The sequence below is a fragment of the Sturnira hondurensis genome, unplaced genomic scaffold, assembly GCF_014824575.4.
Source record: "Sturnira hondurensis isolate 20B ecotype Veracruz unplaced genomic scaffold, ASM1482457v3 Scaffold0004152, whole genome shotgun sequence".
Taxonomy (NCBI): domain Eukaryota; kingdom Metazoa; phylum Chordata; class Mammalia; order Chiroptera; family Phyllostomidae; genus Sturnira; species Sturnira hondurensis.
The window spans coordinates 27,846-42,426 of record NW_028076783.1 but is presented as its reverse complement, the minus strand read 5'-3'; the positions used below and the strand labels follow the sequence as shown (position 1 = coordinate 42,426).

Here is a 14,581-nt window from a genome sequence, read left to right as displayed (position 1 = left end):
TTAAGAAGGAGAGATAGCTGTGGTAGACCTTGCAAAACACTTAATTTTTTCACATGTGTGCATGATACAATGAGGGTGAGCATCCAGGTACACACTCTGAAGAGATTTCTGAGTGAAAAAAGTAGCAATCTTTGGCTGGAGGATGTGGTTTGGGACAACAATGGCAAGACATAATGTGTGAAGAATAAGAGGGTCCAGATGGCAAAATGCTGGACCAGATAGTTTAGACATGATTCTGAAGACACTAAGGAGCCAATTTAAATACAAGGCACAGACACCCAATTTTATTTACTCTGAAAACAACAAGCCCCAAAAGGATTTCCATTATTTATTGTTTGTGATTCTTGTGATTACCTAGTACAAAATGCAGAGGGAATATCTCTTATAACTTTAGTGCAGGTCTGTTTAGTCTGTTAAAGATTAAGTTACCACACGATAGATTTGAGCAAGAAAAAAATGAAGAAATTGCTATGAAATTACTTAACATTTTAGTTGCAAGGTATATGTAAGAGTTAATGGTTTTACGAAATAGTTCACTGTACTATTGGAAAGAGTCTAATCCTGCTACTGCTTAGGGTGCGAGTGGGCAAATTTAATTTCATATTTACATATTAAAACTCATGCATAAATGACAAATTACAATGAAATTATATGTTAAGATTGCAGAAATAAGCAAATACTTCTTTCCTAAAGCCTTTTTTTATGGCCTTTTCTGATGAGGAAATCCAGAAGATTCTGTTTTCAGTTTATTGTCAGACAGTTACAAAATCACATTGAAATTTTGAAGTATTAATAACAAAGGCCAGGCATAAAAAATCTGAAAAGTCTGATTCTAGGTTAGAAAATACATCCTTTGTGAGCATTATTTCCACAATTTTTCAGTTGCTTGCAGTGTCAAAGCATTACCTGGGAATGTTTTGGGTTTTTGGATGTCATAGAATACGATAGTATCACAGTATCTTAGAACAGGAAGGACAATGGAGTTTTATGCCTCTGTTCTCATAATGTTTATTTTATCCTTCGTATTACTCACCCCCTGTAACTACTGACATCAAGGAAGGGAACGTTAACTTACGGTCATAGATACATTTTATTGCATATGATAAGTGAATTATTGTTTTAAAAAGTTAATGTAGCAACATTTTCCCTAAATTTGCTTTGTGGCGTGAAATGGTGTCGAAGCCCCCTGACGTAATCTATATTGGTGTGCACATTAATATCCCTTGTATTCTACAGTTTCTCGGAGTGTGTTTCGTTTAGCACGTTTCTTCCAATGGTCTTCTGCCATGTCCTATGGAAATCGGGCTCTCTCCAGATGAGGGGAGTGACTGTAAGATCAAGTTGTCCTTGTACATTTGCCCAGTGCTTACAGATTCATAGGAGAGTGGGAGATAAACTGTGATTTTCTCTCCAAAAGGGAATGTTACCTAACAAATTCCTGTGTTAACATTTCACTTCCTTTTATTTGCTGGTTTTTAGGATATTAATATACTTGAAAGCTTACTATGTAATGCAGAGCAGCCAGGCTAGTAAACCTGAATACCATGGCATGCAGTGGTGATCAAGGTGTGATAAGGAAATGCCGGATGGCACAATCATCCCACAATAGACTCACTTTTGTGTTGTCTGTCTTGCTCTGAGTTTCCTGATAGGCATTTTGTGTTCTATAACTCTAGGTTTTTGCAGCTTTTCTTGGTATCTCTACTTACATCTGAATTCCCTTACAGCCAAGTTCAAACATTTCCCTTTGTTAAAATCTCTATTTAAGGCTATTATTTATACTATAAACTATACAACCTAAAAGGACCGATAAATTAAAAGCTGACCCAATTCATGATCACTAGAAAGGAATATACAGACATCCTTGAGCTTGTTATATTGCTTTCCTGATCATTACTGCTACTATTTACTTTAAATTTTCTTAAGAGCACAACTTCTAACAACAATATTTAATAATGCATGTATAATCTGCTGTGCAATTATCACATAAAGTTATGATGGTATGAATAAGAATAACATAAAGAATGTTGCCCAAACAATTGCTTTTTACGATCCGACCCATGACTAAATGTAGATAACTTGCTGCTTTATCGACCCCCTATTCCTCTTACACTGATTGAGGTATTATTACACCTAGGGTTTTTGGATGTACATGCCCAAACATTCATGCCGGTGCAACTTCTTTCAGTTTGTATGTGAACAAAGAAATTTCTCTCTTCCTCTTTTATGTACTGTGAGTACACTGTGTCTTTAAATCAGGGGCAGATCTGTGACCCTCTCTGATTTACGACTGAGTTAATAAACTCTCACTGGCCTACAGCTGCTTGTGTAACACACTCTGTCCCACAGGCCTTTGTTTTCTTCTGCTGAATGAAGACGTCAGTCCCTTAGCTCATTTTCTAAAGCATGTAAGGTATTTGAAGTGGTGCCTCAATCTGTTTACCAACATCTCCCTGAAGTGATCTCCCAGAAGGAAGTAGAAGACAGGATTGATGACACTGTTCAGAAAGGCCAATGGCCGGGTCACGATGTATAAGGAGCTGATGATGGCTTGAGTGCACCGGGGCTGCATCCGGTCCCACATGCGGGAAGCAATCCTCACGTTCCGCATGATGTGGTAGGGGGTGAAAAGCACAGAGAAGATCACAACTGCCAATATAACTAAGTTGAGAGGCTTTTCCAAGGGCGCAGTGGTGACCTGCTGCTTGATCCTCTGCTTTAGGAAGACAGCGATCTTGAAATAAAAGAAGCACATCACAAAAAGAGGAAAGAGGAATCCCACGAAGGTTAGACACATGCTGTAAATGAAGCTGTATCTGGGGTTCCCAGAACTTGCATAATCATTGCATCTGGTGCTCCTGTCATTTGAAACAGTTTTTATAAAAAGGAGCATCGGCACAAGCTCTAAGGTCACTAAAACCCAAATGGCCAAAGAGATTAAAACAGCAAATTCTTTCTTCTGCAGAAGGTGTTCTCGGAAGGGGTGCTTCATGAGTAGGTAGCGATCGATGCTGATGAACGTGAGGAAAAGAATGCTGGTGTACAGGTTGGCATGAAGTACGTACCGGTTGCTGATGCACAGCACATCTCCATATGTCCATTTTCCCTGGGCGTAACTGTTTATCAGCATGGGGAGTGTGCACAAGAAAGCCAGGTCAGAGATAGAGAGGTTAAAGAGATAGACGTTGCTGCTATTCCAGTTCTTCAGACAGAAGAGGTAGCCAAAAACAACCGTGCTATTCCCAAGGACTCCCACAATGAACTCAATGCTATAAAAAATGGAAAGGTAGTACTTTTCCAGGGTAACCTCTGCTGCCAGCCAGTTTTCACAAGATGCATTCTTTGCCTGAAAAAGAGAAGATATACGGATGGAATACTAGTCTATGACTGAAGGCATAACTGTGTTTAACACAGTAAAATCTCAAAATAACACTTAAAAGTTCAACTACATGGAGAGTGGTTTACATTAGTAAGGAGTACATATGGATACATATATATCACTAATATTACAAAAATTTTTATTAATACCTTTGAACTCTGTGCTAGGCAGTGGGGACAGCAGCACTGAGTTCTTTTTAATTTTTTAAAAGATTTAATTTACTTATTTTTAGAGAGAGAGAAAGAGGCAAAGGACAGATAAAGAGAGGGAGAGAAACATCAATGTGTGGTTGCCTCTCAAGCACCCCCTACTGGGGACCTGGCCCACAACCCAGGCATGTGCCCTGACTGGGAATCAAACTGGTGACCCTATGTAAACAAAATTTCTAATTTCAAATAATTTATCATGTCTGAAGAAGCATCAGGAAATAAAAAAAAAAAGTAAGTGAATGCCATGCAGGGTGGGGCAAAAGTAGGTTTAGGTTTATAGTTGTTCATATGGAAAATAATTATTAAACAATGAGAATGAACTCTGGGTTTCATGTACTCACAACTGCAAACCTACTTTTGTCCCACCCTGGATGATGATAAAGAGTGTTTTAGACATGAAGTGGACACACATAAAGGATGTGAAAAACTGCAAAAAACACCAATGGAAGATGCAGTGAAGTAAGTTAAGAGGAAAGTCTCCAGGACCTACCACCATGTTCCCCAGGCTGGTATGGTTGTTTGACAAATTCTGCTGAGTTAAATTGGATGGGACCATTACCTAGAAGAAGAAACAAGGATTGTTATAACTCCAGTCTTGATCGTTTACTAGCTTTTACTTTGTTTCTATGTTGTTAAAGAATTTTGCTTATTTTATTAAATTTATGAAATGCAACTCCAATTTTGGAATGTGATTTTTTTTGTAATTTAAAATATACAGCTGAAAATCTTAGTAATAATAACAGCAGCAACTCTTCCCTGAAAGCTTATAGTGTTTCAGGCACTGTGCTCACAACCTTCCAGGGACTATCTCATTTACTGATGAGGTGGGGACTGCTATTATTTCTATTTTACACGTGAAGTCACCTAGACTTGGAAAATTAGGTATCTTCCTCAGGTCATACATCTAGTGAAAGACCTCCATTGTAGCATCTTCTGAATAAGGGTCATGAAAATAAGCACACTGATTCATTCAAACTTCAGACATCTTGCTCACCGGCCATGTTTTCTCTTATAATAAGGTCAGACCGTTTGTGGTTGGGTGGAGTACTTAAAAAACTTGAATTTACCAAAAATGTACTAGAATAGTATCTTCAAATATTTAATCCTACTTATGTAGGAAAGAAGCAAGATGGAATATAAAATTTTCCAAAAACCTCTATGTCAAATAGAACTCTGAGTGTTGGTTATTGTGATCGAATAATTCTTTCAATATAGTCTTTTGGTAAACAGAGCAAAATAAGATCAAATAGACCTGAACTGCTTTTCTGGGAAACATGCAAACAATGAGCAGAATTCCTTATCACGAAGGTATCTGGAAAACATATCTACTTTTGTCAAATTTAATGGACTGATGTTTGGTCTATTCCCGTGAAAGATTGCTTGCCTTTTGAAAGTGTTTTACTTGTGAAAATAACTCATGGAATTGTACATATGACAAATTCCATATTTTGATGTTGTTGTTTTTAAATCACTCTTTAAAACATCCTAAATTCCTCTGAGCCTCTCCTCAAGTCTGCCTATGGCAACCTGACACTAATTCCAACTCTAGACAAAGCTGGACAGGAACCTCTTCAGGCAGCTGCTGAGAAACTGAGCAGATTGGCCCTACTCCATCTTGGAGCTTCTCTGATTCTACTGCTCTCATATCTCTGGCAATTCGTTACATTTCTCAAGGTCGTATCTTTTCCAATTTCTCAAACCTCTTCTACCTACCCAGCATTAGCACATGCTTTTGTCTTTGAGCCCCCGGGGTTAGAGCTCGTTCTGGGAGTGTCCACGCTGGTTCCTGCCTCTGTACCTGACCCCCACTCCTTCCTTCCTGTGAGGACAGTGAATATCTCTTCATCTGGGCTTACTACAGATCCAGTGCATTCCCAGATTTTCAAGACTGCTATGTTATCCAAAGTCCCTCTTTCCTGTCTCTTCAGCCTTCTTCTCCAGCTCAGCTACCTCCTTTCTCTCAGAATATAAATACATTTTGTCTTGTCTTAAAAATAAGGAGCAGACATAAACAACTCTCCCTGATTTCGAATGTTTCTCTCATTGTCATAGCTCGGTTTACAGAGAGAGCTGCCTTCACAGATAGTTTTGGTTAGCTCAACACCTCATTCTCTTTATTCCAAATTGAATTCTAAACCCCCCACTAAACCAAAATAGCCTCTACCTTTTGCTCAACCCAATTGTCATTTTTCACCAGTCTTCTCTCTTGACTTATCTGCTGGTTTTTTAAAAAAGATTTTATTCATTTATCTTTAGAGGGGAAAGGAAGGAGAGAGGGAGAGAAATATCAACGAATGGTTGCTTCTCATGTGTCCCCCACTGGGAACTGGCCTGCAACCCAGGCATGTGCCCTGACTGGGAATCGAACTCCAATCCCTTAGCTCACAGGCCCGCACTCAATCCACTGAGCTACACCAGCGGGGGCCTGCTGGAGCCATACCATGGCTCCTGGAAACATTCTCTTCCTTCACCTTCTACGAAATAACAATTTCTTGGTTTTCCTTCTTTTTGCCTAGTTGTTCTTCGCAGGCTCTTTTGTGGCCTAAGCTGTCTTGGCCTAATTGTTAAATGTGGAATTTCTCAAGGCTCAGTACTGAACTACTTTTTCTAGACTCTTCATGAACAATCTCATCTACTTTCTAGCTTTATTGATCATCCATATATTAACAACTCTCAAATTTATATCCCAGCCTGGACTTGTATTATAAGCTTTATTGATTATACTTACTGCCACTGATAGATTTCTCATAGGTGCTTGTGCCTCCAAAAGTCTTGTACTAAACTCTCTATTTTCCCTCCTGATTCTGCTTGGCCTCCACCTTAAATCCATCAATGGCCACACTACCGTAGTTTGTTATATATATTGTGTACCTGTGTTTTGTGTGCATTATACTCAGGATTATTATACCCATTACTATGCCCATGGTATGTAATCATTAATCCTATGTATATTGTTCATCCTTATTTTTCCCTCAAAAATTTGGACCAAAAATGCACATTAAACACAGCAAAATAGGGAATATACCCAGGTCGTTTTATCTCCGAAATATAAGAGTGTCCTTGAAGACACTGTAATTACTTGTAATTGGAGGTAAGCTACAGGTGCCTCATTGACTATAATGGCTGGATATTTCTCAAAGCCATTTCTGTTGCTCCACGACTGCATCACCCTTCTAGTGCAGGCCACCATCAGTCATCTCTGTCTTGGACTACCCCACATCTCCCTATGGTCTCCACACATCTCCGTCTCCCTTCAACATGACAGCCAACCAATCTTTAAAGCTACCACTGAAATTCTGATCATATCAACATCCTCACTGAAAATGCTTAACTGGCTCTCTGCTATGTGGGGAATGAACTCCCAAATCCTTAGTGGGGACTTGACGGCCAGCATGATCTGGCTCCTGAACTACATTTCAGCCTCACCTGGCATTACTCTCCTTGCTTGTCTTCCTTCCCGTTTTTTGAAGGCGCAGAGAACTTCCCTCATCGTCAGTTTGCTGAATCTCATTTCACTGACATTCTGTCCTGCGGTTCTTGCTTCATCAGATATTGTGTCTTATATCTACACTTCTTTAAGATATCAGCTTAAGTGTGGGTTTCCCAAGATCAGCTCTCTGACCCTCCAGGCTAAGTGAGGTCTCCACATTTCATGTTCCCGGTTTACACTGAGCTTCTCAGAATATCTCTCAACTTTATCTTACTCATAGTTTATCTTTTATATCTGGCACAGTGACTTCCAGCTACTACATGTTTGCTGAGTGGAGAAATAAATATAAACACTTAACTGTTTAGAAACTATTTTTATAAATATTTTTTTCTAAGAGCAGATAAGTAGTAAGTCTACTGAATTAAGCCAATGGCTCTATTTCACTACAAAAGCAGACAATGCATGTAGTATGACTACTACTAAAAAAATGGTAATTGATTTAGTGGTAGGTGTGTTTTAACACATATTTGTGGAGAGAAAAAAATAATATATATTTTCCAGGATAATTTTTTAAAATTAAGGATATTTAAAGACATAGGAATTCACATCTGAAATGAACAAACATAAGGAAGTCTATGATATGTACCAAAGTATTAATAGTGTTATCCTTAGTGAGAAGATTACAGATAATTTGTATTGTGTGCTTTCCCCTTTTGATTTATCTAGGCTCTTTACTTTCCCCATATCAGGGTAGATTTGATAATATTAAAAAATTAAAATTTCTTATATAATATATAATAAAAACTTTACACTTTTTAAGAAGTTCTTTAAAAATAATAAGCTTTATCTTTTTTAGAGCAGCGGTAAGTTTCACTCTTATTACTCACTATTCCCAGCTGTTTTCACTGCCACCACTTCCAGGTACACTGTCCTCCCCCCTTCTGCTTCATGGCAGTCTCCTGCTGTCCTCCGTTCCCTCTTCATAGACTGTTCTGTGGTCTAATTCTCGTTTGCCCAAACTTAATAAGCACTGCAATTCTTCAAAGCTCAGTTCTGGGCAACTTTGTTATTTTGGGAATACTCAAAAAGCTGGCGTGCACACTCAAGTGAATATTATGACAATAGAAAATTTCCTTAAGCCACAAAATTTGTTTTATTCTTTCATTTCCTCTTTTTCTAGCCATAACCCTCATTTTTTTTCGCCTAGTTAGTTCTTCAATGTGCTGGACTAACTTATGCGATTAGCTTACGTGCAGCAGAAAAGAGGTACTGCCATGAAAGAGAAATACAGCTTTGAGGACTGTCACTAGAAGGCAGGTTACCAACAGCTAGCAACTCAGGCAAGGTATGTTGCGGCCATGCAGGATTCTGCTTCTGAGACTGGAGACTAGGCAGATAGTAAGGCTAGACAGTACCAGGACTAAAATGGGTAAAATGAATGATTAGCCACTCTTGTCCTGCTTCTCAGAGAGGTTACTTCACTTTTTAAAAAAAACATTTTGTTATATAAACTCACTCAGAAATGCTAATAAGAGAAGAAGTAAAAAATTGTCTGTAAACTTGTAAACCAACCCCTCCTAATATCTGAATAACCTCCTGCTGTTTAATACTTATTTTAATTTATTTTATACAACTATGATGCTTTTAAATGTTTTGATAGATTTAATTTAAAAATATTATTCTTAACTACTTAATATTAATAAATTGTGGTTTTATAAATATTTACAAACCAATTAAACATCACCAGGAGACACGATTTCCAGGGTTATAGACTCCAAGGTGGTGATGTTTGTACTTTAGAGTGTCTTTCGAGTGGCCATCTCAATTCTACAAATTGATGAAATAAGCTAATCCTTTATGCAAATTCTCATGAAAAAATTAGTATTCTCTCTTCCACTTTCTGGTGGTTGGATTTTTAATTTTTAGGAAAGAGAGATTGTAATAAATGGATTATATATGATTTTACTCAATTATTTTTAAGAGGTTTTTGATTTTTTAGATGTTGGCAATTAAAGTGAAATTTTAATATATATTCAAAAATATACCTACTCCTGTGAGAAATTATTAAACTGCAAGCAATATTCAATTTACTCACATAAGCAGATCAGTTCTAAATTTTAACTTGATAATACTGTTTCTTTCTCTTTGTTTACATTCAGCCTCTTAAAACATACATTTTTAAAACTTAAAAACATATTTGATAGTTTACTAGCTTTTATACTTTTTTGTAATCATCACAATAAAGAACATTTATGAAATATTAATTCATAATATTGATTATGAAAATTAATTAATGAAACATGTAATTCAAGTTTATACAGTAATATGAGTATTTTTTAGCAAATTGCTTTTCTCATTAACAAACCATTTGAATAAAGACTATATTCACACTGAAAAGATATACAAATTTAATATTGATCACTTGATATTTCATGTATTGCAGAAATTATACCAGAAGTCAAAATATTAAAATGTTATATTAAGATAGCAAATTGTGTTTTTTTGAATTTCTTAAAAACATCTCACCAATTATAAAATATTTTAGAAGGTATAATATTAATGGTATCTACAATCTTCCATTTTTCCTTAATGAATTATATTCTTGAATAATGCAATTTTTACAAACATAATTGCTAAATTTAAGTTTCAAAATTTCCTGTAGGACATTATTTTCTAAACATGAAAATATTATATGTGACAGTTGTTTCATTTGATTTAGAAACCTTTAAGTTTTTTCGAAGAGTTATATTTATGTTGGTAAATTTGATTACTTTTTTTGAAATCTAAGTTACTGACATAAGCAAATATAATCAACCTCTTGAAATAGAAGAAATTCAGCACTTGCCAATTTAAACAAAACATCACATTTGTTAAAAATGACTTGAAAGGAAAAAGAGAACTATGACTCCCTTTTAGTTTCTTTTGCTGTCCTACGCATAGATAAGAACAACAGTTCAGACAGTTCATTTAAACGTGACTTTAAGCCTTCACTGAACACAAGCCACTTGTCAAAGAAACCCCTGACAAACGGGAGGTTTGTTACTACTTTATATACCTGGCAATATGAATTGCATGATAACTTACTGTTCTTTCGGAAGGTCCTGATCCCCTAACAGAAATCCTTTGCCAGCAACTTGATACAGCTTCTGATCCGGTGTAGTGCCCTCGGGACATGGCTAGTGCAGTCTGATTTGCATATCATGCCGCCAAGATGAACAATTCAAAAGTCGAGGGGTAATTTATTCAGTCAAACCTCCAAGTCAAATTCATGTAGGGGAACTTCCTGTGAAGTCAAGACACAAAACAAATTGCTCATTTCACAAATAGATTTTTAAGAGACTGCTGTTGAAATCTTTTAATCCACGATCAAAACAACAGAAAAGCGTTTTTTAAAAAAATTTATGCTTCTCTGTATATTTAAAAGTTAGTACTGTGTATGTTGGATATACAATTATTTCTGCTTTTTTTGTTTTTAAAATTGAGGATTTGGAGGGAATTCTCTATTGGGCATAAAGCAACTGAATAGCTGTTATCAACAAATTTTGACAGAGCTCTGAGAGAAATTTTGGAGGCAAAGCTGAATACACATTTTGTTAGTGTCCTAGAAAAAGGGGTACTGGAGCTGCAAGTATTTTTCATTTTATTTTCTGTGATTAAAATCAAGAGACATAAAAAGACAGATCAGGTGGCTGGGGATTAGAGAAAGAAGTGGTGTTTCAGTAAGATAACCTCAACACATGGCAACTCACACATTACGGTCAGTGTTCTGCATAGCAGATGAAAGCGCATCACCAAAATTTCAGGCGAGAAACACACCTGGCTTTTCTGAGGATTCTATTAGATGTGCACTCCAGTGAACACTCGATGTCCTTGATATGAAGTGTGGGCGCCTGCTATGTCCCCAACTGTGCAGGCAGCAGTAATTCAATCTGAATGCCCTAAGTCCAGCATTGAGTTAGCAAAGACAGGCAGAAGCCCAAAGAGAAACTATAAATGATCTAAGCTTGGTCTAGGAAGCGGGCAATAAAAAGGGAGAGAACTGGGTTGGCTTTCAGACAAGCAATGGAAGTAAAACATGAGGGCAGTAGGTTGGTGTGTAGCACGGGAAAAACCGGATCAGAAATACTTCCCAAGTTGTTGGCTTCAGCAGGTACCAGTAATCAAGATAGAAAGAATTTGGTTATGAAAGAGTCTGCAATGAATTCCAGATCTCCAAGTGTTTCAACCCCTTTGTAACTCCATTACACTTTAATTTAGAGCTACTCTAATAATATACCCTTTGTGTATTTTATTTTACTTGAAAAAAGTCAGAGTTATCTTATAGTTACGTAACAGAAAATATGGACTTTACATCTTAGTGGCCTTGTGTGTGTAGGACAGGTTTGGGCACTAACAGAAAACTATGCATTATTTATACACTAGGGTAAACCCCTTCAGGCTATTTGTTCTACGGAAGTTGTTTTTACAACTATGTAGGATGTAGCAGAGTGATAGTAATGTAAATTTTGTTACTTCAAGTATATCTTCAATTGACTTCCCAGTTTTGCATATTCATTTCAATATTCCTGTTCTGTGTGTTCCTTTAACAATTCTCTTTTTAATTGGTTATAATATCTAGTTGGCTCTTTTGTGGATTGTGAGTAAAATAAAATTTTTTGGATGTGTTCAAAAAAAGCAGAACTGTATTGTATATAGCCAGTCTTCCTAGCCAAGTATTTCCCCTTCCCCAATATATGAGAGGCCATGATTTAAAAACTAAAACAAAAACATGTTATATGTCTCTCTCTCTATCATCTATCTTCCTATACACACACACACACACATATATATACACATATATAATATGCTTAGGTGAAATATAAATATAAATATATTTATTTATATGAAATATAAATGTATATAAGAAATATATGTGCATTTATTTATCAAGTAGTGTCTCTGTAATTTGTTGAGTTCTTACATTTCAGGTGTTGCACTAAGCACCTTCATGTAATAAATGATTGTAAAAGTGCTGAGGCTACAATTATTTAAGTGTTTGTTTCAATTGACAGTTAAAAAACTGCCAGTTTAATTAAACTCCCCCAAGGTCACAGAATCTGTTAGGAGAGGGGACTTGACTTTAAATCTATATTTTGAATATAAAGACACCTGTTCTGATTCTTTTAAAAATATTTTAAAATTTTCATTAGCATTTTTAATTATTATTCTTTTGTAATGTATCTTTTACCTTTTTTAAAATTATATTTTATTGATTATACTATTATAGTTCTTCTGATATTCTCCCATTGCCCCACCCTAGCTAGCACCCCCAGCTCCCTCAGGCAATCCCCCCCCCCCAATTGTTCATGTCCATGGGTCATGCATGTAAGTTCTTTGGCTGCTCCATTTCATATACGGTACTTTGCATCCCCATGGCTCTTCCGTAACTACCTGTTTGTACTTCTTAATCCCCTCACCTCTTCCCTTATTCCCCCACACCCCTCCCATATGGCAACCATCAAAACACTCTCTGTATCCATGATTGTGTCTCTGTTCTTTGTGTTTGCTTAGTGTGTTTGTTTTTTTAGATTCAACTGTTGGTAGATTTGCATTTTTTTGTCATTTTATTGTTCACAGTTTTGATCTCCTTCTTTTTCTTAAATAAGTCCTTTTTATATTTTGTATAATAGTGGTTTGGTGATAATGCATTCCTTTAGTGTTTTCTTGTCTAGGAAGCTCTTTATCTGCTCTTCAACTCTAAATGATATCTTTGCAGGGTAGAGCAATCTTGGCTATAGGTCCCTGCTTTCCATGACTTTGAATATTTCTTGCCAATCCCAGTCTGCAAAGTTTCTTTAGAGAAGTCAGCTGACAGTGTTATGGAAACTCCCCTGTAGGCAAATAACTTCTTTTCTCTTGCTTCTTTTAAGATATCCCCTTTGTCTTTAGTGTTTGGCATTTTAATTATGATGTGTCTTAGAGTGGGCCTCTTTGCTTCTGTCTTGTTTGGGGCTCACTATGCTTCCTGGACTTGCATGTCTATTTCCTTCACTGCATTTGGGAAGTTTCCTTTCATTACTTTTCTCATATAGAGTTCCAATTTATTGCTCTTACTCTTTTCCTTCAAGCACCCCTATGATGTAAATGTTGGACTCTTGAAGTCATCCCAGAGGCTGCTTATATTATCCTCACTTTTTGGATTCTTTTTCATTTTGGTATCTGTGTGGTTGTTTTTTGCTTGTTTATGTTCCAAATCATTGATTTGATTCTTGGCTTCATCCACTTTACTGTTGTTTCCATGAAAATTGTTCTTTATTTCAATTAGTGAACCCTTTGTTTCTGACTGGACCTTCTTTATGCTGCTGAGGTCCTCACTAAGGTCCATGAGCATCCTTATAAACAGTGTTTTGAACTCTGCGTCTAATAGATTGCTTATCTCCATTACATTTAGCTCTTTTTCTGGAGTTTTGATCTATTCTTTCATTTGGGCCATGTTTCTTTGTCTCTTCATTTTGGCAGCCTCTCCCCGTGTTTGTTTCTACGTATTAGGTAGAGCAGCTATGACTCTGTCTTGATAATGTGGCCTTGGTAGGTTTCCTGTAGGGTCCAGTGGCACATCCTCCCCTATCTCCCAAGCTGGGTACTCAAGGTGTGCCCTTTGTGTGGATTGAGTACCCCCTACTCTTGTAGTTGAGCCTTCATTGCTGTTGGCAGATTTTGGGAGGGATTTACCCAGGCCAGTCAGCTACAAGGCTCTGACCACTTATCACAAACCTCTGTTCTCTGTGGAGGATCAGCTGTGCAGGAACAGGGTAATGGTGCTCCGACCTGGTCTGTATCTATCCACAGGGTGAGCAGATTCTGAGTGCTGCAGGCCAATCTTAGCCCTCAGCTGTGCTTTGCCTGGGGCCACCTTGCCTGAACTATAATGCAGTCTAGGATGACTGCTACTTGTGCTGGGCTTGGGGATTCCCTGGCAAAGCCAAGCTGTGAATCTAGGCTGGCTGCTGTTAGTGACAGGCCTGGGACTCATTGAGACCAGCTGTTGCATGTTTGATAGGACATATGAAGTTGTGAAGCATGAACCAAGACCAACTATTCATATGGAAAAGCAGCTGGGGTGGGCCTGTATATTAGGTGGGGCAGAGTTCCTGGGGATCTCCAAAATAGGTCAAACAGTGTTAGCCCAGTTGATGGAGTCTTAAATATGGCACCAGCTTGACAGCTCAGTCTGGATAGTTATGTTCTATTTAATTTCATAGTTGTGACACTTCCATTCAGCTTGATTGCTGATGGTTCTGAGTGATGGTTGTTCTTTCGTGTAGTTGTAATTTTGATTATGTAAAGAGGAGAGGCATTTCTGCTATATTGTGCCACGTTCTCTGATTCTTGACTGCCTGCAAAATTGAATAACAGTATTTCTGAGGTACACAGATTAAATCAAAGTCTAAGAACTATTTAATGACAATATTTTTTTTCAGAAATGCAGCTCATTTATACTTTATAAGGAAGACTAAAAACCATCAGTTTTGTTTATAATCTTAAAAGGGCAAAAGCAAAGCACTAGAATGACCAGTGCCAAGC

The 14,581-nt window shown here is 37.1% G+C and overlaps 1 protein-coding gene across 1 annotated transcript; it reads right to left on the bottom strand.

Moving 5' to 3' along the window:
* Positions 1-259: 259 nt before the first annotated feature.
* SUCNR1 (succinate receptor 1) lies at positions 260-10,207 on the bottom strand. Its single transcript, XM_037044787.1, has 3 exons — positions 10,103-10,207; positions 4,079-4,147; positions 260-3,346 (listed from the first exon to the last, which is right to left on the bottom strand). The coding sequence occupies exons 1-3, from the start codon at positions 10,190-10,192 to the stop codon at positions 2,393-2,395; spliced, it is 1,113 nt and encodes a 370-aa protein (XP_036900682.1). The 5' UTR covers positions 10,193-10,207; the 3' UTR covers positions 260-2,392.
* Between the last annotated feature and the right edge of the window lie 4,374 nt (positions 10,208-14,581).

Excerpts from the sequence above, each read along its gene's own strand:
- SUCNR1 (XM_037044787.1), bottom strand. The coding sequence starts at position 10,192 with ATGTCCCGAGGGCACTACACCGGATCAGAAGCTGTATCAAGTTGCTGG. Across the intron at positions 4,148-10,102 it reads CAGGACCTTCCGAAAGAACA|GTAATGGTCCCATCCAATTT; the intron begins GTAAGTTATCAT and ends TTCTTCTTCTAG. Across the intron at positions 3,347-4,078 it reads CCAGCCTGGGGAACATGGTG|GCAAAGAATGCATCTTGTGA; the intron begins GTAGGTCCTGGA and ends TCTCTTTTTCAG.